Source organism: Colletotrichum paranaense (genome assembly GCF_030867605.1).
Source record: "Colletotrichum paranaense strain IMI 384185 chromosome Unknown Scaffold_2.1, whole genome shotgun sequence".
Classification (NCBI taxonomy): Eukaryota; Fungi; Ascomycota; class Sordariomycetes; order Glomerellales; family Glomerellaceae; genus Colletotrichum; species Colletotrichum paranaense.
Window position 1 is genome coordinate 2,237,413 of NW_026848960.1, and position 20,948 is coordinate 2,258,360.

Here is a 20,948-nt window from a genome sequence, read left to right on the forward strand (position 1 = left end):
TTGGACCCCTTGAAGTTGGGCCGAGACCTGGGCCCTTGTTGCAAACACAGACCAAGCATGAAGACCGCTGTGTCACTGCCACGTTGCCGCCCCAGGTGAAAGCCCACGTTATGCAATGTCATAGCTGCATAGTCAAGAACTTTCTTTTCCTTTGGTAAGAAGCTCGGATGATAGACCCGCGTCTAGAACATAGGGCATTTCCCGCCAGATTAAGCTGATTGATACATATACCTTCAAGTGCCAGTGGGACCAAATACACATCCAGGGTGTGAGCATCTCAACTGATAATCTGATTAACAACCCATAACATCATTAGTCATATTGTGCTGTGATTTGTCGTGTCAACTCCATTTTCAATCCTCCGAAGATTACAACCGGTCAAGATGTACGTGCTCCCCAATTGCAGCGCATTCCCTTTGCCATCCGTAATAGCTGGCTTACTTACAGCTATTCCAAAAATAGGCTTCCCGACCCACACACCAAGTACACAGGATTCCAGCAAATCCACAATCCAAACCGAAAATGGCCCAACCAGGTTTTGACGAAGCCTCCAGTCTGGCTTTCAACTGATTTGCGCGATGGCAATCAATCTCTCATCAACCCTTTGGTAAGTTTAACGCATGTATTTGGCAATCAAACCTATGGGAGGCTAATTTTCTTCATAGACCATTGAGCAAAAGTGGGAATATTTCCAGATGCTCGTCGAAATTGGTTACACCGAAATCGAAGTATGCTTTCCGGCCGCATCCCAAGTCGAGTTCGATTTTACGAGACGTCTGATTGAGACGCCCAACATCGTCCCTGACACTGTACGCCTGCGGGGTCTTTCTCCTACGCGAGAAGATTTCTTGGCTCGCACCGTCGCCGCTCTCCGTGGCGCCAAAAGAGCGTCCGTTTGCACTTATATCTGCGTCAGTGACAAGCAGCTCAAATACCAGGGCTTCACACGAGAGAGAGCACTCGAGCAGGCTGTTAGATCTGTTCGATATCTGCGATCTATTACCAAAGATGACCCGGAATCGGCGGCTGTAACGGACTGGACCATGGCTTTTGGCCTCGAGTCCTACAACGAAGCCGACCACGATTACGCTGTGCAGATCACTGAGGCTGTCAGAGAGGCCTGGGAGCCTACTGTGGAGGACCCTTTGGTCGTGGTTTTGGCCACTAGTACCGAGGTTGCTACTCCCAACGTGTTTGCAGACCAAGTCGAGACCTTCCGAGCGTCTCTGTCTGACCCCGAAAAGATTTCTATCTCAATTCACACCCATAACGACCGTGGATGTGGTGTTGCTGCAGCTGAGTTGGGCATGCTTGCAGGTGCTGACATGGTCGAGGGATGTCTGTTCGGCAACGGAGAGCGCGCTGGCAATGTTGATCTCGTCACCCTGGCCCTTAACTTGTACTCGCGCGGCATCCACCCCGGTCTCAACTTTTCAAAACTTTACGAGATTAAGAGAAAGTATGAGAAGCTCACTGGTTTGATCGTGTCTCAGCGTATGCCTTATACTGGTGAGTTTGCGCTTCAAGCATTCAGTGGCAGCCATCAAAATATCATCCGAAAGGGTATTGCGCAACGAGTCGAGGCCGCCGAGAAGGGAGTTAGGCCGATTTGGGACATTCCATACCTCCCTCTCGATCCAGAAGACTTGGGCATTCCTCTGGACACAATCATTCGGGTTAACTCACAAAGCGGCAAGGCTGCTGCGACCTGGATTCTCAACAGGCGTTGGGGCCTTGACATACCCGTCGAGCTTCAGATCAACTTTGGAGGCCGAGTCCAGATGATGTGCGAGGCCCTTGCGCGAGAGATCTCCCACCAGGAGGTTATCAACCTCTTCATTGCCAGCTACGCACTTACGCCAAGTGAGAAGTACGATAGTGCCTCCAACATCGGCAACATTTCTGTTACTAGCGATGGCACATTGCAAACTGTTGTCGGAATGATCAATCCTGCCGACAGCTTCGCCATTCGTATCGATGGAACTGGACCCGACATTGCCTCCGCCGTTGTTAGGGGCTTGCACTTCATGAAGGACGTTAACGCCATGGCCAAAATTCATCATACCCAGCAGCTGTCTGAGCGGTTCGATGGGAAGTACTGCGTCCTGGCAACCTGCGTGGAGGAGGATAAGACCACATGGGGATACTTCATCGATGAAAACGAGGAGAATGCCCAGGCAATGGCGGTTGTTTCGGCGTCATTGGTAAGTTATTCTCTACTTCGTCTTTGTCTTTTTCTATCACTAACATCAGTTATAGCACATGTACCGTCGCAAATTGTCAACCCTGCCGCTCAAGAAGCAAAACACTATGGCGAAAATCGCAGCCTCAAGTGTAACCCAGACAGCGGCAACAGCTTAAGCGCTTTGAAAGGTTTAATAATGAGGAAGTTGAACTCCTGCACGGATGTACTGGTAGATAAAGTGCTTGCCTGTAAATAAAGATGAATGTCATAAAGTCACGACCTGAACAATGAGCTAGTAATCTTGGAAGCGTGTGCGTTTGGTGATTCTCGTAACGGTTCGGGATGAAACGGGGATTAAGGTACTAAGTTAATTGAAAACTCTCGGATATGATCACTTTGAAAGGACTCATAGTCGTCAGTTCATATGTCATGTTACAAATGCCAGCAATGTGCGATTTTGGGCAATAGACCTCGTCGGATAACTCTGCGGATAATTGAGAGAAATGATACGTATTTAACGGAATGAACGTGGATCGAGCCAGTTCGCCAAGTGAAATGAAATCTCATGAACAAATAATCAAACCACCAGACCCAAGCGTGCATATTTGGCAACAAACTGCATAAAACAACAGACCCAAGGTGCTCCTTGTACACTATTGCCGTCCACAATGATTTACGTATTAATCTTTATCCTTCTCAACGATAGTTTCCGTGGTTGTTTCGGTGTTTTCTCTGTCCTCAGGCTCGGTCACTCCAGTCCCGGCTGATGTGACTGGCGAAGACTCACAGGTTTCTGCGTCTTTTGGCTTCTTTTCCAAGATCCTCGTCCACTTGACCAAAAGTGATGCAATTGTCATGGCAATACCAGCCGCCAAAGCCATGTAAAACACTTGAACAATTGAAAGGTTGTAAAGTTCGAGAACTTTTGGTAGCAATGATGGATCAACGATGTGGCGAAGCTCGGTCGCGCCACTTCGGATGATCTTGTCTACGTCGACGCCTTGTACTGGACGAAGGTTACCTTGAAGCTTGTTGAGGAAGACCGCCTGCGCAATGGCAAGACTGATCGCACTGCCCACCATGCTGCTGAAGAGCATCATTGAGATGGCAGTTGGTGATAGCTTGGTCTCGACAGCGTTGTGGGCCACAACAATGGGCTGCTGAGACGCCAAAGCAGCGAAACCGGCCAGTGCCGAGATCCCCATGATACGGGAGTCAGTGCTGGCCATGGTAATGGTGCTGAAAAGACCAGATACGATGGCCGTAAGAGTACCACCGAGAAGCATAACAGGGTTCGCGCGACCGATGGTGTTCGCCAGAAGGCCACCTGCCATCACACCAACAGCGGAGCAAGCGTTTAGGGGTAAAAGCAGGATGCCAGAGCGTGCGGCTGAGTAGCCTTTGATGACTTGGTTCCAGAGCGGTATCTGCGGTGTGTTAAAATCTGGCTCATAGCAGGTGTGAGGGACACCACTCGATGAAGATTGTACTCACGTAGTAGTCAAACAAAGCCATAGCCATACCAGCCGCGACAGCAAAAGCTGCGGCGAAAGAGATGCTGCGGTTCTTGAACAGTGTTAGGGGAATGACAGCGGCCTCGCCCTTTCGGTGCTCCCAGAATACGAGCGCCACGAGGAGAGCGAATCCCACTGTCAACATGCTGATAGACTGCGCGCTGTTCCATGCGAACGTGTTCCCTCCAGACTGAACGACGAACAAAATGAGAGCAATGGCCGGAGTTAAGATGAGAATGCCGATGCCGTCAATCAACTTTAGCTCTTGGAAAATCGTCTTCCAAGGCTTTCGATGGGTCCTGAGCAAGAAGAAAACGACTGCACCAGCCACTGTTCCCATGGGTACATTTATCAGGAAGCACCATCTCCATGATGCGTTATCCGTCAGGGCACCACCAATGAGAGGACCAGTAATCTGGCCGACCAACTCCATAGCACCCAAGACTCCGATCATGAGTGGGAGACGGGCAGGTGGTAGAATTTCGGTTACGAGTCTGGCATCAGGACAGGCTAGTCAGCGAAGGATGTTCTGAGCATTATGTTGAAGAACACTTTGACGTACACTAGTGAGGTTGATACAACTCCAGAACAGCCTAGGCCAGAAAACGCCCTACCAACGATACACATTGTAGATGTGTTCGCTAGTCCGGCAAGCAGACAACCGAGCTCGAACAGGAAGATTCCTGCAATGTAGACATGTTTGTGAGGGACTACTCGGTTAAGGGCGCCAAAGACAAGTTGAGACGCTGCTGCTGCCAAAAAGCTGAGCCGTATCTGTCAGTTCGTGGGCGAGACTGAGTTGGGTGCATCAAAAACGCATTCAAACACATACTAGGCAGATCCAAGCCAACCAACATCACCAAGACTTCCAAGATCGGTCGTAATTTCAGGAGTTGCTACGCCCACAATTGTGCCATCCTGTATTTCGTCATACGTTAGCGAGTTTTCACTTGAGTATTCACAAGAAGAGTGGTATGCAATGCCATCTACACCCATTTCGTAGGTTCGGCTAGAAGAAAACTCCTTGTACTCACCATGCCAATCAGTCCAACAGTAAGGGACAAGGCAATGCACACCGCTAGTGCAGAGAGAGGTATTCCGAAACATGTTCGCTCTGGTGTCTCCAGTGAATCAGTATCTTTCGCGCTCGTCATCGTGCCGATTGCTGTGAGCGAGTGTTTTGGTTGTGATGTGGTAAAAGAGTGATATGAGTTTAGGCAGCCACTTTGAAGGGATTGAACTGGAGTAGGTTGATGGCAATTCGTTGAGACAAATGCAACATGGAAGTGGAAAGTTGGCACCGGTCCCGTGGCAACGGATGTCTTGTCTTAGAACTCCAGATATGACGGTGGGACGGGGTCAAACTTAGAGTCATTCAAGGATACATAAGAGGCCCAGATGACACCCTGACAAATGGCATGTCGTGCTCGCTCCCGTGTTCTTGAAGCACCAGCCGGATCCCGACCAAACCGCACGTGCGGATACGAGTGTTCCAGGTTTGAAGTGTGGCAACGTTCCTTCGCCCTGAAAGCCTGAGACTGTCGGCATGGCTCAAATCTCCGTGGCCACTGGCGGACTCTCAAGGTCAAGTTGGAGTTGTTCAGCCCAACTTCGGCTCTGCATTGCTGCCGCGCGGGCCGCATATAGATTCGATGTACGGAGTAACTCCTCTCACACCTCCCGTGCAGGATTTAGGAACCCTTGGTATTCCGATTGTTTGGTCTGGGTCAGCAACATCTGCAGTTGCGTGATGACCCGGCTTACCCGTGGTGGTACTGCTCTTACCACATTAGCCCTAGGTTTCCGGAAATGATATCTTGCAGCAATCTAAATTCCCCGTCGGGCTCGTCCTGCGTTTGAGCCACGCCGCAGCCAGGGAATATTGCTGACCTTGCAGCTTGGCCCCACGATCCGGATCCGTCTACGGCCCCACTTCGCTTACGAAGAATCCGGAATCCTAACGAGTTTTTCGGCTGAGGTTCGTCTGATCATAGGAACAGGACCGGGGTAACCTCCGCAGAGGCTCACTCTCGCGTCGAAGCCGAATGAAGCGGAACCTTGCAGTCATGTCAAGCTAGGTCGACGGGCGATGTGACCCTGCTTTTCGGCGAAAAGTGCGATGTCTCCTATTCGCTGATATGTATGAACGCACCACATAACATAAGTCTGGGACCCAAGGTGGAACTCGTGGTGACATGCCGGAGATTGAAACAAGGTCACGACTCACGATCCATACTGGCTTACTGAGCTTGTGTAGGAAGCTGGAGTCACTGGAGCTCCGAATGCGACTGTTGTCGATTCCTTCCAAACCCTCGCGTTTGTGCGCAATGATGACTGCACTGCTTGTCGAAAGGATCAGTCTACCGTCTTAAGGTTTGGGCAGGGTCATTCACGTTGCCCTTTTGGGCTTTGAGCAACAGTGGCCGACAGCCAAGACTCCCTGGTAACACGCTCTTTAATTTCCATCAACACCGAGCGTTGTTTTGGCAGTGTCAGCGTTTGTGATATGACAAGAGAAGACGATACTGACTAGGGGTGGGGGAAGGAACGGAAGTTTCAGTCACTCAGATAATTACTGCATGAAGCCACATCACCATGAGCCTGAATCCGTGGTACTACGATATTCTTCGCTGAACCTCGTTTTTCGACTCTACCAATCCATCTGTCCTAATACGACTAATCAACAGTCCTTCGGTAGGCTGTATCATATTACTTTTTACCATACAAAAATGAAGTCTACTTCGAAAAAGCTCGTGGTCTCATCACAAGCCCTTCGAGAAGCCTGCTCCAGGCTCAATTTACAGCCCAACTCCTTTCTCAAAACTGCATGGGCAATCACAAGCCACGTGCACACAGACTCCGACAATGTGAATCTGGCAAATCTGCATCAGAGTGATAGTCATGAAGATGGCCTCTATGTCACGATGCGCAATCTCCACAGTGGTCCTGATCCCGTCACGGTCGGCGCCGTCTTACATCAAGTGAGCCAATCCACAGTAGCGGAAGATGCTGGTGTTTCCTTGAGACTCAGCGATTGTCCTACCCGGTTTCTCGTCACAGTGGATGAGCCACCTTCGTCAATCGCCCACATTGCTCCTGAGGAGGTGAGTAGAATTGAGAGACGCCATGTTGACACTACATCACTAACCACTTTCCAGCTTTTCTACACACTTGTGCTGTCTGATCAAGAATCAAATCAGTGCCACATCAATTTCTCCGGTGCAGCACATGAGCAAAAGATGGAGGCTGTGGTAGCCACTTTCCGAATCATCTGCCATCAACTGCTCAGTCCCAGCATTAGCTTGGATTTGGGGATCGACCAGATTGACCTGTTGCCTTTCCATGAAATAGCGCAGCTCTCCAGGTGGAATATCAACATTCAATCAGACAGTCAAGAGTGCATTCACACCGTTGTCACTGCTCATGCATTCCATCGCCCAAGAGACTTAGCGCTCTGTGCTTGGGATGGTAGCTTCACCTACGCCGAGTTAGACTACTACTCAGAAGCTGTGGCCCGCCACTTTGTTGCCAAGGGATGGGGTCAAGGCGCCTTCATCATCTCCAAGATGCTGAAATCGCGATGGAGCATGGTTGCCATGCTCGCTATTCTAAAAGCTGGCTGCATCTTTGTCCCTGTGGATCCTCGAGCTCCCGCAGACCGTGTGGCTGCAATTGCTAATGAGGTCTCGGCCAAGTGCCTCATCACCAACTTTGTCGACGAGACTCTGCCAGACTTTGGGGATGATATCGAAATCATGGGAAACCTCCCACAAATAGCTGAGATCAGCATTACCGACGCGGAGCCACTCCCTCAGGTGGCCGCAACCGCTCTCGCAACTGCATTTTTTACTTCTGGAAGTACGGGAGTCCCCAAGGGCGTCCTGCACGAGCATCAAGCCATTTGCAACGGCATCAGAGACGTTCTTCGACCCTTTCACATCGACCAACACACCCGATGCTTGCAGTTTGCTTCTCCCGCCTTTGATGTCACAATGTCAGAGACTCTGACGATCCTTTATGCTGGAGGATGCGTATGCATTCCCAACGGCCAGGAGGTTGTTGATGACATCAACGCTAGCATGGCGAAGCTTCAAGTCACGCATGCATTCCTCACACCGACTGTCGCCGCGCAGGTCGAGCCGACAATCGCTTCCTCTCTTAGATATCTCATCGTTGGAGGTGAACCTCTGCGGAAGTCGGAGGTGATTTCGCTGAGTCCGAAGTTGAATCTCATCAACACTTATGGCGGCACTGAGATGGGCATCTGGGAGACCTCTACACTCTCATTAACACACGAGAGTGACAGTCGGAACGTGGGCCACACCGTAGGTGCCAAGATCTGGATTGTCCACCCTCACAATCACGATATCCTTCTTCCCATTGGTATGCCCGGCGAGGTTCTTGTCGAAAGCATTGCACTTGCCAGAGGCTACTACCGACCGGTCGACAGACGAGCATTCATCGACGAGCCCAAATGGCGTGGCAGATTCCCGAACCGTAACACGGCTCGGTTCTATCTCTCAGGAGACCTGGGACAGTATGAAGCTGACGGAACTCTGATGCTACTCGGTCGAAAAGACACTCAAGTGAAACTGAGAGGTCATCGTATCGAGCTGGGCGAAGTTGAACACCACCTTGGCAAGAGTCTTCCCGGCCAAGAACCCGTTGCTGAAGTCGTCAAGGACTTGGCATCATCCAAGGGCTCAACTACTCTGGTGGCCTTTGTTGTGTTCCCCGGATCTGGAGGGGAACAGCCCAGCGAACAGCAACTCGCTGCCGCGGCAGAAGCTAAGACGCGAGTCACAGTCGAGCTCTCCCGTTTGTTGCCCGCCTACATGATTCCAGCTGTTCTCATACCCATTCCCTCCGTACCTTTGACGGTATCTGGGAAGACCGACCGTCGCGTGCTCAGACTGTTGGCGCAGCGACTGTCGTCGAGCCAACTGTCAATCCTTCATGGTGCTCAAGGGGCTGTCCAAGCACTGGAGACTGAGGCTGAGCACCGATTGCAATCAGTCTGGTCTTCGACCCTCGACATTGATCCCACCTTAGTCGGAAAGAATACCTCCTTTTTCGAGCTCGGCGCAGACTCCATCGCTGCAATGAAAGCGGCCAGCGCGGCTAGAGCTATTGGTTTGCCGTTGGGCCTGTCAGACTTCTTCAGGTACCCAAAGCTTTCCGATCTAGCCAAATTTGCATCAGAAGTATCGACTGGAGCGGCTGAGAAGCAGGTGGCGCCATTCTCACTTGTCCCGCTTGATGCTGCTTTGGAGTTACGCCGGGAAGCTGCTCAGCAATGTAACACCTCTCCCGCGGACGTCGAAGACCTCTACCCATGCACACCCCTGCAAGAAGGCCTGATCTCACTTTCATCCAAGCATGACACCTCAGAGGCGTACATCAGCAGGAAGGTTTTCAACCTGCCCAACCATATCAACATGTTCCAATTCGAGGAGGCATGGAACATCACGGCCCTCGCACATCCCATTCTCCGTACCAGACTTGTCAACACCGCGGACCAAGGGATGCTCCAGGCTGTGGTCAGAGGTCCTTTGTCTTGGAACTTCGGGAACGATCTGGATGCGTATTTGGCCGGAGACGCGCAACAGCCGATGACTTTCGGCACGCCACTCTGCCGATATGCCTTGATCGACGTGGACTCGGGGGCACAGAGGAGCTCAGTCTTCGTCTGGACTATTCACCATTCCATTTATGACGGATTGTCAATGTCCATCATCCAAGACGCTTTCTGGAGGGCGTACAGCGGTCAGAATGTTGCCCCTTCTCCCCCTTTCGGTAACTTCATCAAGTTCGTCAACAGCATCGATACCAATGCTTCGCAGACTTTCTGGAAATCCTATCTCGATGGGCCAGACTTGTCATTCTTCCCGCCAGTCCCATCCTCCATCTCTACGCCAAAGCCTGACTCGACTGTGGTACGCGAATTTCCCTGGACTTGGAAGCCGACGAATGGTCTCAATGCATCTACGCTCTTGAAAACGGCGTGGGCTATAGTTGCGGGCAGGTATTCCGGCTCTCGGGACGTCATCTTTGGAAACACTTTGAGTGGCAGGAATACCCCGGTAACTATTCCAGGTCTCGACGTTATCACCGGGCCGACCATCGCGACCGTTCCAATTCGCATTCGCTGGGAGCCGAAGATGACAATCATGGAGCTCCTTGAGGCCGTCCAACGTCAAGAGTCCGACATGCGGCATTTTGAGCAAACCGGCCTACAAAATATCTCGCGCATCAGCTCGGATGCTCGAGGGGCATGCCAGTTCTCTTGTCTCTTCTTGGTACAGCCTCCTCCCACTGCCGACCAAGCTAGACTGGAAGAAGTCTTTGGAGTCGAGAATCGCGACAAGTCATCAGAATACGACGACCATCCTTTATCGATCGAGTGCGAAATGGGTAAGCATCAACTACGCGTCATTGCCACCTTCGACAGCCGTGTTCTGCATGAGGAGCGACTAGAGAGAATCGTCACTCTTTTCCAGCAGACGGTCTTGTACCTGAGCAGCAATTCCCAGTCCCAGGTTTCCTCTCTGAACCTGGTCACAGATGCAGACATTTATCAGATCCAGGAGTGGAACGCAATACCGCCAACGGTTGTCAGGAGGCAGGCTCATGACTTGTTTCGCCACCAAGCTAGGCTGCGTTCGACTCACACTGCTCTAAGCTCTTGGGACGGTGTGATGACTTACGCTCAGCTCGATAGTGCGTCGGATCGCCTTGCGGGTCATCTCCATGCCCTCGGTGTTGGGCCGGATGTCTTGGTCCCCATCTGCTTCGAGAAGTCCATCTGGGCTGTCGTTGCGATGCTGGGTGTTTTGAAGGCTGGTGGCGCTTTTGCTGTTGTCGAGCCCTCTCATCCTCTCGACAGGAAAGAGGTCATTGTTCGGCAGCTCGGCGCCAAGGTTGCTGTCGTGGCGCCATCGACTGAGTCACTGTTCCCATCGGGCTGTGTAAACACTCTTGTCGTCTGTGACGCTTCTATATTAAAGCTGCCACTGCCCAAGAGGCCCTTACCGAATGGCAGCCCAGACAACGCTATGTATGTCATCTTCACATCTGGATCGACGGGCACTCCAAAGGGGTGTGTGACGGAGCATTGGGCCTTCTGCTCCGCCATGTACGAGTTTGGCCGTGACAGCGGGTTACGATCCGACGGACAGGTTCTGCAATTCGCTTCCTACAGCTTCGATACCAGCTCGGAAGAGATCTTCTGTACCCTCTTTGCAGGTGCTACCCTCCACATTCCTTCGGAAGCATCACGAATCAACGACCTGGCCGGTGAGATCCGTCGGACCAAGACCAACTGGGCAGAGCTCAACCCTAAGGTTGCTTCACTTCTCACTCCTGAAGAAGTTCCTTCCCTCAAGACCATCATCCTTGGAGGTGATCGATCTCACGGAAGTGATATCAGCCGATGGCCTGAGAGCACCAACCTCCTCAACTCATATGGTTGTACGGAGGCATCTGTCACATCTACCCTTATTCCTCTCAACAGACGCAGCAACGAGGAGCCTCCCATCGGCAAAGGCGTGGGCTGCAACCTTTGGGTTGTTGATCCGGATAATCATGACATGCTCGTTCCTGTCGGTGCGCCGGGCGAGCTTCTGATCGAGGGGCCGGGCCTTGCTCGTGGCTATCTCGGGGATCCCGAGCGCACCGCGAAGTCATTCATCTTCGACCCGGCTTGGTCCAAAGACGGATCGGGAAGACGGCGTCGCTTCTACAAGACTGGTGATCTTGTGCACGCCAATGACGAGGGTGCTGTTTTCTACCATGGTCGCAAAGATACGCAGATCAAACTCCGAGGTCAGCGCGTCGAGCTTGGTGAAATCGAGCATCAACTGGCTCAGGCACTGCCAGAGTTCGATGTATCTGCCGAGATCGCCACAATGCAGGCCAACAGCCAGGCTCCAGACACACTCGTCGGGTTCATCGTCTTCCCCAACGACGAGGAGCAATCTGCCGAAGTCACTACATGTCTTGATGCTACGACTGTGGAGAAGCTAGTTACCATCAGACCCAAGCTCATCGCAGATCTCTCACGCTCTCTGCCAGCTTACATGGTCCCAACTCTGTTTGTTCCCATGAACAGAATGCCCTTGACAATCTCAGCCAAGGCAGATCGCCGAAAGCTTCGTGCACTTGCGCAAGGACTGAGCCCTGAAGACCTTGCCCTCTTGCAGGGAACCTCGGATGTCAAGGAGCAGCCGCAGTCCCAAGCTGAAGTCAACATGCAGACGGTCTGGGCTAGAGTTCTCGGCGTCAAGGCTGAGACCATTGGTCTCGACGACAACTTCTTCCGAATTGGCGGAGATTCAATCACTGCCATGAAGATGGTCCCCGCTGCACGTCAATTCGGTCTTCACATCTCTGTTGCCCACGTTTTCCGCGCTCCTATCTTGAGGGATCTGGCTTCTCAAGCTGCCGCGAGTGGCCAACAGTCCCAGATCGAAAAGATTCCTGTTTTCTCTCTCATTAACCAAGGCGAGAAGGAATCAATCATCGTTGAGGTAGCTAAGCAATGTGGTGTACGACCCGAGGAGGTCGAGGATGTCTATCCTTGCACACCTCTTCAGGAGGGACTTATGTCGCTTTCGGCGAAGCAGCATGGATCGTACATCATGCGTCAAGTTTTGGTGCTATCGACTGATATCCGAATGGCCGACTTTCACCAGGCTTGGGAGCAGGTTGTCCAGGCGCACCCGATCTTGCGGACACGGATTGTCAGTGTTGGTTCCAACATGTATCAAGCCATCACCACTCGGTCACTCTCCTGGGACACGAGCATCGACCTTGACCACTACATCACCCACGATGACTCTCGCGAGGTCGAATTCGGGGCACCTCTCAGCCGATACGCCATCATCCCCTATTATGACCGATTCTTTTTCGTCTGGACGCTGCACCACTGTATCTATGATGGCTGGTCGCTCCCACTTCTCCTCAGCGACCTCTCCAAGGCATACAACAAGATCTCGCACGGAGACTCGGACATTCCAGGATTCAATGCCTTTATCAAGCATCTGAATGGGTTGGACAAGACCGAATCAGACACCTTCTGGTCATCTTACCTCGAGGGGCCGAGTACCACTTTCCCTGCTTCACTCCTCCCGAACCAGACTGCTCAACCTAGTGCGACGCATGACGAGAGTATGGGCTTCGCTGTCAACGCCATTGATGGCATCACTTCGTCAACCATTCTACGTGCTGCTTGGGCTCTGCTCACGCGAAGCTACACTGGCGATTCGGATGTGGTCTTCGGCATGACAGTCAACGGCCGCAACGCGCCTGTTCCTGGCATCGATCGAATGAGTGGCCCGACCATTGCTACTGTTCCTGTCCGTGTCCGCTGGGATTCGAAGGGAAGCAACACCATCCGTTCCTTGCTCGAGTCAGTGCAGCAAGATGCCACAACTATGATTCCCTTTGAGCAGACAGGCCTGCAACACATTTCTCGTCTCCATGAGGACGCTCAAGCTGCTTGTCAGTTTGGTACCCTTTTCGTTGTCCAACAAGACGACAGTGAGGAAGACGAAGCTGTCGCGAGTATCATGGAGCTCTACGACGCTTCCGAGGACACTTCGGCCCAGTTCACCACCCAGCCATTGTTGGTCGAGTGCGTCATGGGGGCTTCATCAAAGACCGTTACCCTTCGAATGAGTTACGACCCGAAGCTACTGGACTCTTTCCTCGTTTCTGGAATGGCGAAGCAGTTCAGACACATTCTCTCCCAGCTCGTCGAAACTGAGAACCTCGACAAGCCAATCGGTGATCTCCATCTCATCAACCCAGCCGATCATGAGCAGGTCATCAAGTGGAACGAGGGACGAGTCTGCCCCATTCAGAAGACTATGCACGACCTTGTGGGTGCTGCCACCGTGGTCAATGCTACACGCCCTGCCATTAGTGCCTGGGACGGAGAGATGACGTACGCGGAACTTGAGTCGGCATCTTCGCAAGTTGCTGGTCGACTTCGCAGTGTCGGTGTTGGTAGCAGTGGTCAAGGTGAAATGGTATTATTGTGCTTCGAGAAGTCTCGATGGGCCATCGTCTCGGCACTCGCAATCCTCAAGGCTGGCGCGGCTTTTGTTGCTCTTGACCCAGCCCAGCCGAATGACAGGCTTGCAACGATCATGAAGCTATCGGCAGCTCGCCTTGTCTTGACTTCCAAGGGCTTAGAGGAGCGCTTGACTCGACTATCCAAGAACACGCCCAATGTTGTATGCACCTCGGAGCTTGTTGCTTTGGCAGACACCGCCGCTCCCTTCGTCAAGCGGCACAGAGCTTCTGGCAGTGATGCCCTCGTCAAGGGAGTCTTCTCGTCGCCTGAAGATCTTGCCTACGTTATCTTCACTTCCGGCAGTACTGGCATCCCCAAGGGTGTCATGATCAGTCACCGCGCGGCATCTTCGAGTATGATGGCTCATGCTGAGCGATTTGGGGTCGACTCCTCCAGTCGCACGTTACAGTTCTCGTCCCTGACATTTGACGCCTGCATCTTTGAGATCTTTACAACGCTTGCTACCGGCGGCTGTATCTGTATGCCTTCAGATGCTCAACGTGTGGATGATCTCGCAGCAGCTATCAACTCTTACTCCATCAACACCGTTATGCTTACTCCGTCCGTTCTGGCGCTGCTGTCCCCAGAGGACACGCCTTCACTTCGCTCCATCATTTTCATCGCCGAACAAGTCACCGACAATGATATTTCACGCTGGTCTAGCCAATGTCGCATCCAAAATGGGTACGGGCCTACAGAATGTACTGTCGTCTGTGTCGTCAATCCCGATCTTCGGGACGGTGGTCGCATCGGTCACGCTGTTGGTTGTCGTGCCTGGGTCGTCGATGCCGATAACATCGACAAGCTGGTACCGATCGGGTGTGCTGGCGAGCTCCTCATTGAAGGACCCAGTCTTGCCATTGGGTACCTGAACGACGCCGAGCGCACTGCAGAATCTTTCATCTTCAGTCCTGCTTGGGCACTCAGCGATGAGCCTTCGGCAACGCGCCGTTTCTACAGAACGGGTGACTTGGTGCGGCAGACAAGCAATGGCTCCTTCATCTACCTCGGACGTAAGGATACTCAGGTCAAGCTTCGTGGTCAGAGGATCGAGCTTGGCGAGATTGACTTCCACATTCGCCGTGCTCTCCCATCAGCCACTGTACGCTCAGACATTGTTGATCTTCAGCAGCAAAAGGCTGGCAGCGGAACGCTCAAGGCCCTCGCTGCCTTTGTCGTCCTTGAAGGCGTTGACGTGAACATTGAGAGCAATGCTGGTATAAGCGCTGATTCACTCAAACAGGTCGGGGAAGCTGCCTCGACCGCTGTCGCTGAGCTGGCTCGCTCAGTGCCACCCTACATGGTCCCTTCGATCTTCATCCCCATCTCCAAGATGCCTCTCACGGTCTCCGGAAAGACGGATCGGCAAAAGCTCAAGGTCATCGCAGCCAAGATCCCCCACAAGCATCTCGACACCTTGCGAGCCCTTCAGCGCGGAGCAACAGGCGATGGACCCAAGGTTGCACCTCGTAACGATGTTGAAAGGCGCATGCAATCCGCTTGGTCAACCGTTCTCCAGCTGGACCCCGAGAGCATTGGCACCAATGACAGCTTCTTCCGCCTCGGTGGAGACTCCATCTCCGCGATGAAGCTTGTCACAGCTGCGCGATCAGTCGGCATCTCCATCACTGTGTCCGACATCTTCCAGACACCCGTTTTGGCCAATCTTTGCCGGTGCAGTAGCAACGAGAGCGATGAGATTGAGCTCATTACGCCATTTTCTCTCATTCCAGCATACGACACTCTCATGCATCAGGAAGCTGCCCGGCAGTGCGGTGTGGCTCCCGAGGCCCTCGAGGACTTGTATCCTTGCACTCCACTTCAACAAGGTCTCATTTCGCTCTCGGTCAAGGAGGAGGGATCTTACATCGTTCGTGAGATCTTCCGCCTGCGCAGTGTTCGCGTGAGCCGGTTCCAGAAAGCGTGGGAGTACGTCGCAAACATCCACCCCATTCTTCGCACCCAACTCGTGCACCTGGACACCTATGGAACTCTCCAGGCGGTGATCAGCACTAAACAGGCAATGCGATGGCGCACGGCATCCTCTTTGGAGGAGTACCTTGCCCAAGATGAGAAAGAGACAATGGGCCTGGGTACGGCTCTCAGCAGGTACGGTCTTGTGTTGCCGACCAACCCGGCAGATGATGCCATCTTCATCTGGACTGCTCATCACGCCATGTACGATGGTTGGTCGATGCCCATCATCAAGGAGGCGGTTGCCACAGCGTACATGGAAGTGATGCTCCCTGAGGCTCCTGCTTTCAACACATTCATCAAGCACATCCAGGGAGTTGATGCCACCGCTGCTCAGTCATTCTGGAAGTCTTACTTTGACGAAGCAGGCGCTTCTCCTTTCCCCGCCGTCCCTCATGGGTCTTCTCTGGAGTTCCGAGCCGACAGGTCCGAGAAGGTAAATCTGTCGTGGAAGTCACAGCAACGCGATGGGGTTACCGTCTCGACTCTGTTACGTGCGGCATATGCCATCGTCGTTGGGACGTACACCAGTTCCTCTGATGTTGTCTTTGGCACAACATTGAGTGGCCGCAATGTTCCTGTCCCTCGTGTTGAGACTATCGTTGGCCCAACTATCACGACTGTACCAGTCCGCTTGTCCTGGGATGCCAATATGACAGCAGAAGAGCTCCTCCAGAACGCCCAGCGCCAGGCCACGGAGATGATGCCTTTTGAGCAGATGGGTCTGGTCAATATTGCCAAGATCAGTGAGTCGGCCAAGCTATCGTGTCAATTCCAGAGCATCTTCGTCGTCCAGCCTGAGAGAGACGACGATAGCCCTGCTTGCGAGAGTCTCTTTGGTGACCAGCTCAGCAACACCTCCAGAAGCGATGAGGCTGCTTCACCTCAGACTTACCCACTAGGCATTGAAGCGACGGTCGAGAACAATGAGCTTGAATTGTCTGCCACCTATGACAGTCGCATCATTGATCCCCCCGAGATGCGCCGCATCTTGCACCAGATCGGGCATGCCGCCTCACTCCTCGACCAAAACCCCAACGTTCCGATCTCGGCGTTGAACCTGGCTGGCAAGTCAGACTTGTCTCAGATCCAGGCATGGAACGCTCGTGGTCCTCCAGCTGGAGCACGAGAGGCCGTGTATACCATCATCGGTCGCAACCCTTCCTCGGCACCCGCTGTCAGTGCCTGGGATGGCGACTTGTCATATGCCGACTTGACCAGACTCTCCAATGGCTTGGCCCATCGCCTCCGCAGCATGGGAGTTGGCATTGGCGCCGAGACTGTGGTTGCCTTCAGCCACGGGAAGTCTAAATGGATTCCAGTTATCATGCTTGGTATCCTAAAGGCAGGCGGTGCGTTCGTTGCTTTGGATGCGGCTCAGCCTGAAAGCCGTCTCAAGTTCATCGTCGAAGAAGCCAGGATCAGCGTCCTTCTCACTTCACCTGAGCTGGCAAAACTCCCCTCATTAGCAAATCTGCCTGTCACTCCAGTCTTCCCAGCGTCGCTGGAATACTCGACCGAGGAGAAAGAGACCACGCCGCCACCTGCTCACAGTGTCTCTCTACCTGACTCCTTGGCGTATGTTGTCTTCACGTCTGGCAGCACAGGTGTGCCAAAGGGAGTGATGGTGTCTCATTCTGCTACAGCTTCCAGCACTTTGGCTCACGGCTCCGCCATGGGAATCACTTCCGAGAGTCGAGTCTTGCAATTCGCCTCCTACACTTTCGACGCCTCTGTGCTCGAGGTACTTGGCACACTGCTCGCTGGGGCTTGTGTCTGCATTCCATCGCCGGAGGAAGCTTCAGAAGATCTGAATGCAGCAGTCAGGAAGTATGGCGTCGACTTCGCTGCTCTCTCCCCCCGAGTTGCTTCTCTACTTCGTCCCAAGGAGGTCCCGGCTATCAAGGCTATTGCACTGGGTGCTGAGGTTGTGACAAGCTCAGATATTCAGCGATGGGAGGGCCGCCGTGTCAGTAATGGTTATGGCCCGACCGAGTGCACCGTTGTGTGCGTCTTGGAGTCCAACAATCACAAGCCTGGACGCATTGGAAGAGGTGTTGGTTGTATCTGCTGGATTGTGGACCCCGAAGATCCGAACAAGCTGGCACCCGTTGGCGCGCCTGGAGAGCTGCTCATTGAGGGACCTTGTCTTGCTCGCGGGTATCTTCATCAGGAAGAGAAGACCCGCGCCGCCTTCGTGCAGGACCTTGCCTGGACTCGAGCTTTCCCCAATCCTGGCAGTAGGGCCAGACGCTTCTATAAGACCGGCGACATTGTAAGATACGACTCAGATGGTGGCATCTTGTTCATTGGCCGAAAGGACAACCAAGCCAAGCTCAGGGGCCAGCGCATTGAGCTCAGCGAAGTTGAACATCATATGCGTCGCGCTATGCCTGAGTGCCACATCGTCGCCGATATCGTTAGCTTCCCCCAGCAGAAGAACGACTCCATGGCCTTGGTTGCATTTGTCGTTCCTTCGAGCAGTAAGGCGTCGGGCAACTCCCTTGGATCCATGCTCCCACTCGACAGCAAAGCAGTCAAGGCCTTCGCTCAATCTTGGTCGAAGGCAACCGTGGAGATGTCTCACGCAGTGCCGCTGTACATGGTTCCAACGCTCTATATCCCTCTTGACGCAATCCCGCTCACCTCGTCGAGCAAGGTCGATCGCCGCAGGCTACAGGCCATCGTCGCAGATGTTACTGTCGAGCAATTGGAACTTCTTCGTGGCGTTCAAGGTGTCAAAGAAGCTCCTCGCTCTTCTCTAGAGAAGAGCATGGTGTCTGCCTGGGCACAGGTCCTTGGACTTGATACGAGTAAAATTGGCATCCGGGACAGCTTCTTCCGTCTTGGAGGTGATTCCATCACGGCTATGCGCCTCGTGCCAATCTTGGCTGAGGGTGGTCTCACGCTCCGTGTCTCTGATGTCTTCAAGTATCCCGTCTTGACCAGTTTGTGTCGCCATCTCCAAGGGGATGAAGATCGCACAGATGGTTCGTCCTCGACAGATGAGTGGTCAGATCTTGGCGGTAGTCAAGATCTCACCCCAGACGCTGAGCATACTGATGATGGTGAGGCCCTGCAAGTTGCCATCGCCGACATCGCCATTAGTACCGAAGTGTCTTCCATGACACAGACTTCTTCAAGCGGTCCAGCCGAGTATCACATCACACCCGCGTCAGACTTCCAGGCTCTTGCATTCGAGTTCTCTCAGCTCCGAAACCGCGGCTTCGTGAACTACTTCGTACTCCGCTTCCTCGATCGCTTCAGTCATGAACGCATCCGCAACGCGTGCACACAACTGGTTCAGCACCATTCGATCCTTCGCACCAAGCTCAAGCTCGCCAACGGCCGACTCTGGCAGCTTGCTGCTTCGGAATCCTCCTTCCAGCCCGCTTTCGAGTTCTTCCGCGTCACTTCGGATGACGTTGTCTCCTTCACGACACGCTTGATCGAGACTGACGAGGCTCGTCGCTTGGGTTCCGATGAGATTCCTACCAAGTTCTTCATCGTCGAGTCCGCCTCGCAAACCCAACTTGTCATGAGACTTGCTCACACCCACTACGACGGCCTGTCCTTCCCACTTCTCCTTCAGACGCTTTCTCAGGCTCTGAAGCGCAGTGAGCTAGCTCCCGAAGTCTCATTCGCCAAGTTCTCTTCCAGTATCCAGGCTCTTCCTTCTCGACAGTCCTTGTCATACTGGCGACGCCTCCTTGACAACTCGCAAATGACTCCAGTCATTACCCCTGCTGCCATCACCGCCAATGACGGAATTGAGGGTCACATTACTCGACTTGTGACCTTGCCAAATCTTTCTCAGGCCAGCGTGACCTTCGCTAGCGTTCTCAAAGCCGCCTGGGCCATCGTCCTTGCCCAGCACTCGAGTCTATCTGACGTTGTCTTTGGTTGCCTTGTGTCTGGTCGCTTCGCTCCGGTCCCTGGAATCGAGTCTGTGGTGGGACCTTGCGTCAATCTGTCTCCTGTCCGCGTCAACAACATCTTGAAGAATACCAGCACGCGCACTTTCCTGCAAGCCGTCCACGCTCAGCACACCAAGAGCATGGAGCATGAGCACGTTGGATTCCGTCGCATCATCACGGGAGCCACGTCTTGGCCAGCCCGGACCTCCTTCGCGGGCGCGTCCATCGTCCAGCACCAGAATATCCCATTGGCCGCCGAGCTGAACGAGACAACGCCTGACCTGCCTTTTGAATTGAGCGCCAAGGGAGGTACCTCGAATGCTGCTGCTATCTGGATCATCACGACTTCCCGCCCCTCGGAGGGCCTTTTGAGTATTGAGCTTACCCACGCCCTCAATACGATCAACCACAACACCGCCGAAACTCTTCTGCAGGCACTGTGTGTCGCTATTGAGCACTTCGGCCACCACTGGGACTCGGAAGCACCGCTTCCTGACACTCGAAGCCAGAAGACGAGGACGAACAATGCGCCACTCTTGCCGGGCGGCCCATCTGGCAATGACGATGAGTCTGTCGCGTCTTCCGACATGCAGAGTCCTGACGAGCATGCACGTGCCGTCGTCAACCAGGCGTGGAGTTTGCTGCAAAAGGCTCATTCCCGAGACACATCGTCAGAAGAAACCCCTACCTCCATGTTCGAGGTGTGGAATGACAACCTCGTCGCTGTGGCTTTGAAGGGCATATATGAAAGCCTGGACGTGTTCCTCGATCTTGAGCAACTTCTTCAGCATCCGACGAGGGACTCGCAAGCAGGCTTGCTTGCTTCTCTGGGCTTTTGAGATTTTTGCTTGTAATTACCGTGTTTTTTTTTTCTTTGTATCTCTGTAAAAAGAAGGAGAAAAAATGTCTTGGTTGTCTCCCGAGAGCAGTGCTTGACTGCTAGGATGGCGTTTGGTCCTCTGCGCGGTAGATAGGAGCTTGGCGTAAATTTAATTCCTTATTGACCGTCTTTGGACCCCGCAACTTCGCGTTCCAGCTGAATTGTCCGTTGCGCCAACTGAAAACAAGCCTTAAAATGTGGAGTTGTGAAGACTGAATTCCAGTTGTGCTTGTTCATAAAGCGCGACCATACCAAATGGGGATCGTGTTTCGACAATGCCAAGATGTACGACTTTATGCCGCTTTTCCGGCCGTATCCCGACGGTCTTTCAACGTTAATGATGGCCCCCAAACACAGCCACAATCAGGAAAGTATCGACACCACATCTCCATCTGCCTCA

The 20,948-nt window shown here is 53.1% G+C and overlaps 3 protein-coding genes across 3 annotated transcripts; 2 read left to right on the plus strand and 1 right to left on the minus strand.

The window, feature by feature from the left end:
* Positions 1–406: 406 nt before the first annotated feature.
* CPAR01_02652 (2-isopropylmalate synthase) lies at positions 407–2,361 on the plus strand (the record flags this gene model as incomplete). The annotated part of the gene is made up of 3 exons (XM_060486939.1): positions 407–607; positions 666–2,204; positions 2,260–2,361. Coding segments are annotated over 3 exons (1,842 nt in total), but the record flags the coding sequence as incomplete, so codon positions are not given.
* Positions 2,362–2,865: 504 nt separating this feature from the next.
* On the minus strand, positions 2,866–4,853 carry CPAR01_02653 (MFS transporter; the record flags this gene model as incomplete). The annotated part of the gene is made up of 5 exons (XM_060486940.1): positions 2,866–3,612; positions 3,680–4,193; positions 4,262–4,462; positions 4,532–4,617; positions 4,734–4,853. 5 exons carry the CDS (start codon positions 4,851–4,853, stop codon positions 2,866–2,868), a joined length of 1,668 nt encoding a protein of 555 aa, XP_060354268.1.
* A 1,575-nt stretch (positions 4,854–6,428) lies between these two features.
* Positions 6,429–20,507, plus strand: CPAR01_02654 (uncharacterized protein; the record flags this gene model as incomplete). The annotated part of the gene is made up of 2 exons (XM_060486941.1): positions 6,429–6,803; positions 6,858–20,507. 2 exons carry the CDS (start codon positions 6,429–6,431, stop codon positions 20,505–20,507), a joined length of 14,025 nt encoding a protein of 4,674 aa, XP_060354269.1.
* Positions 20,508–20,948: the final 441 nt, after the last annotated feature.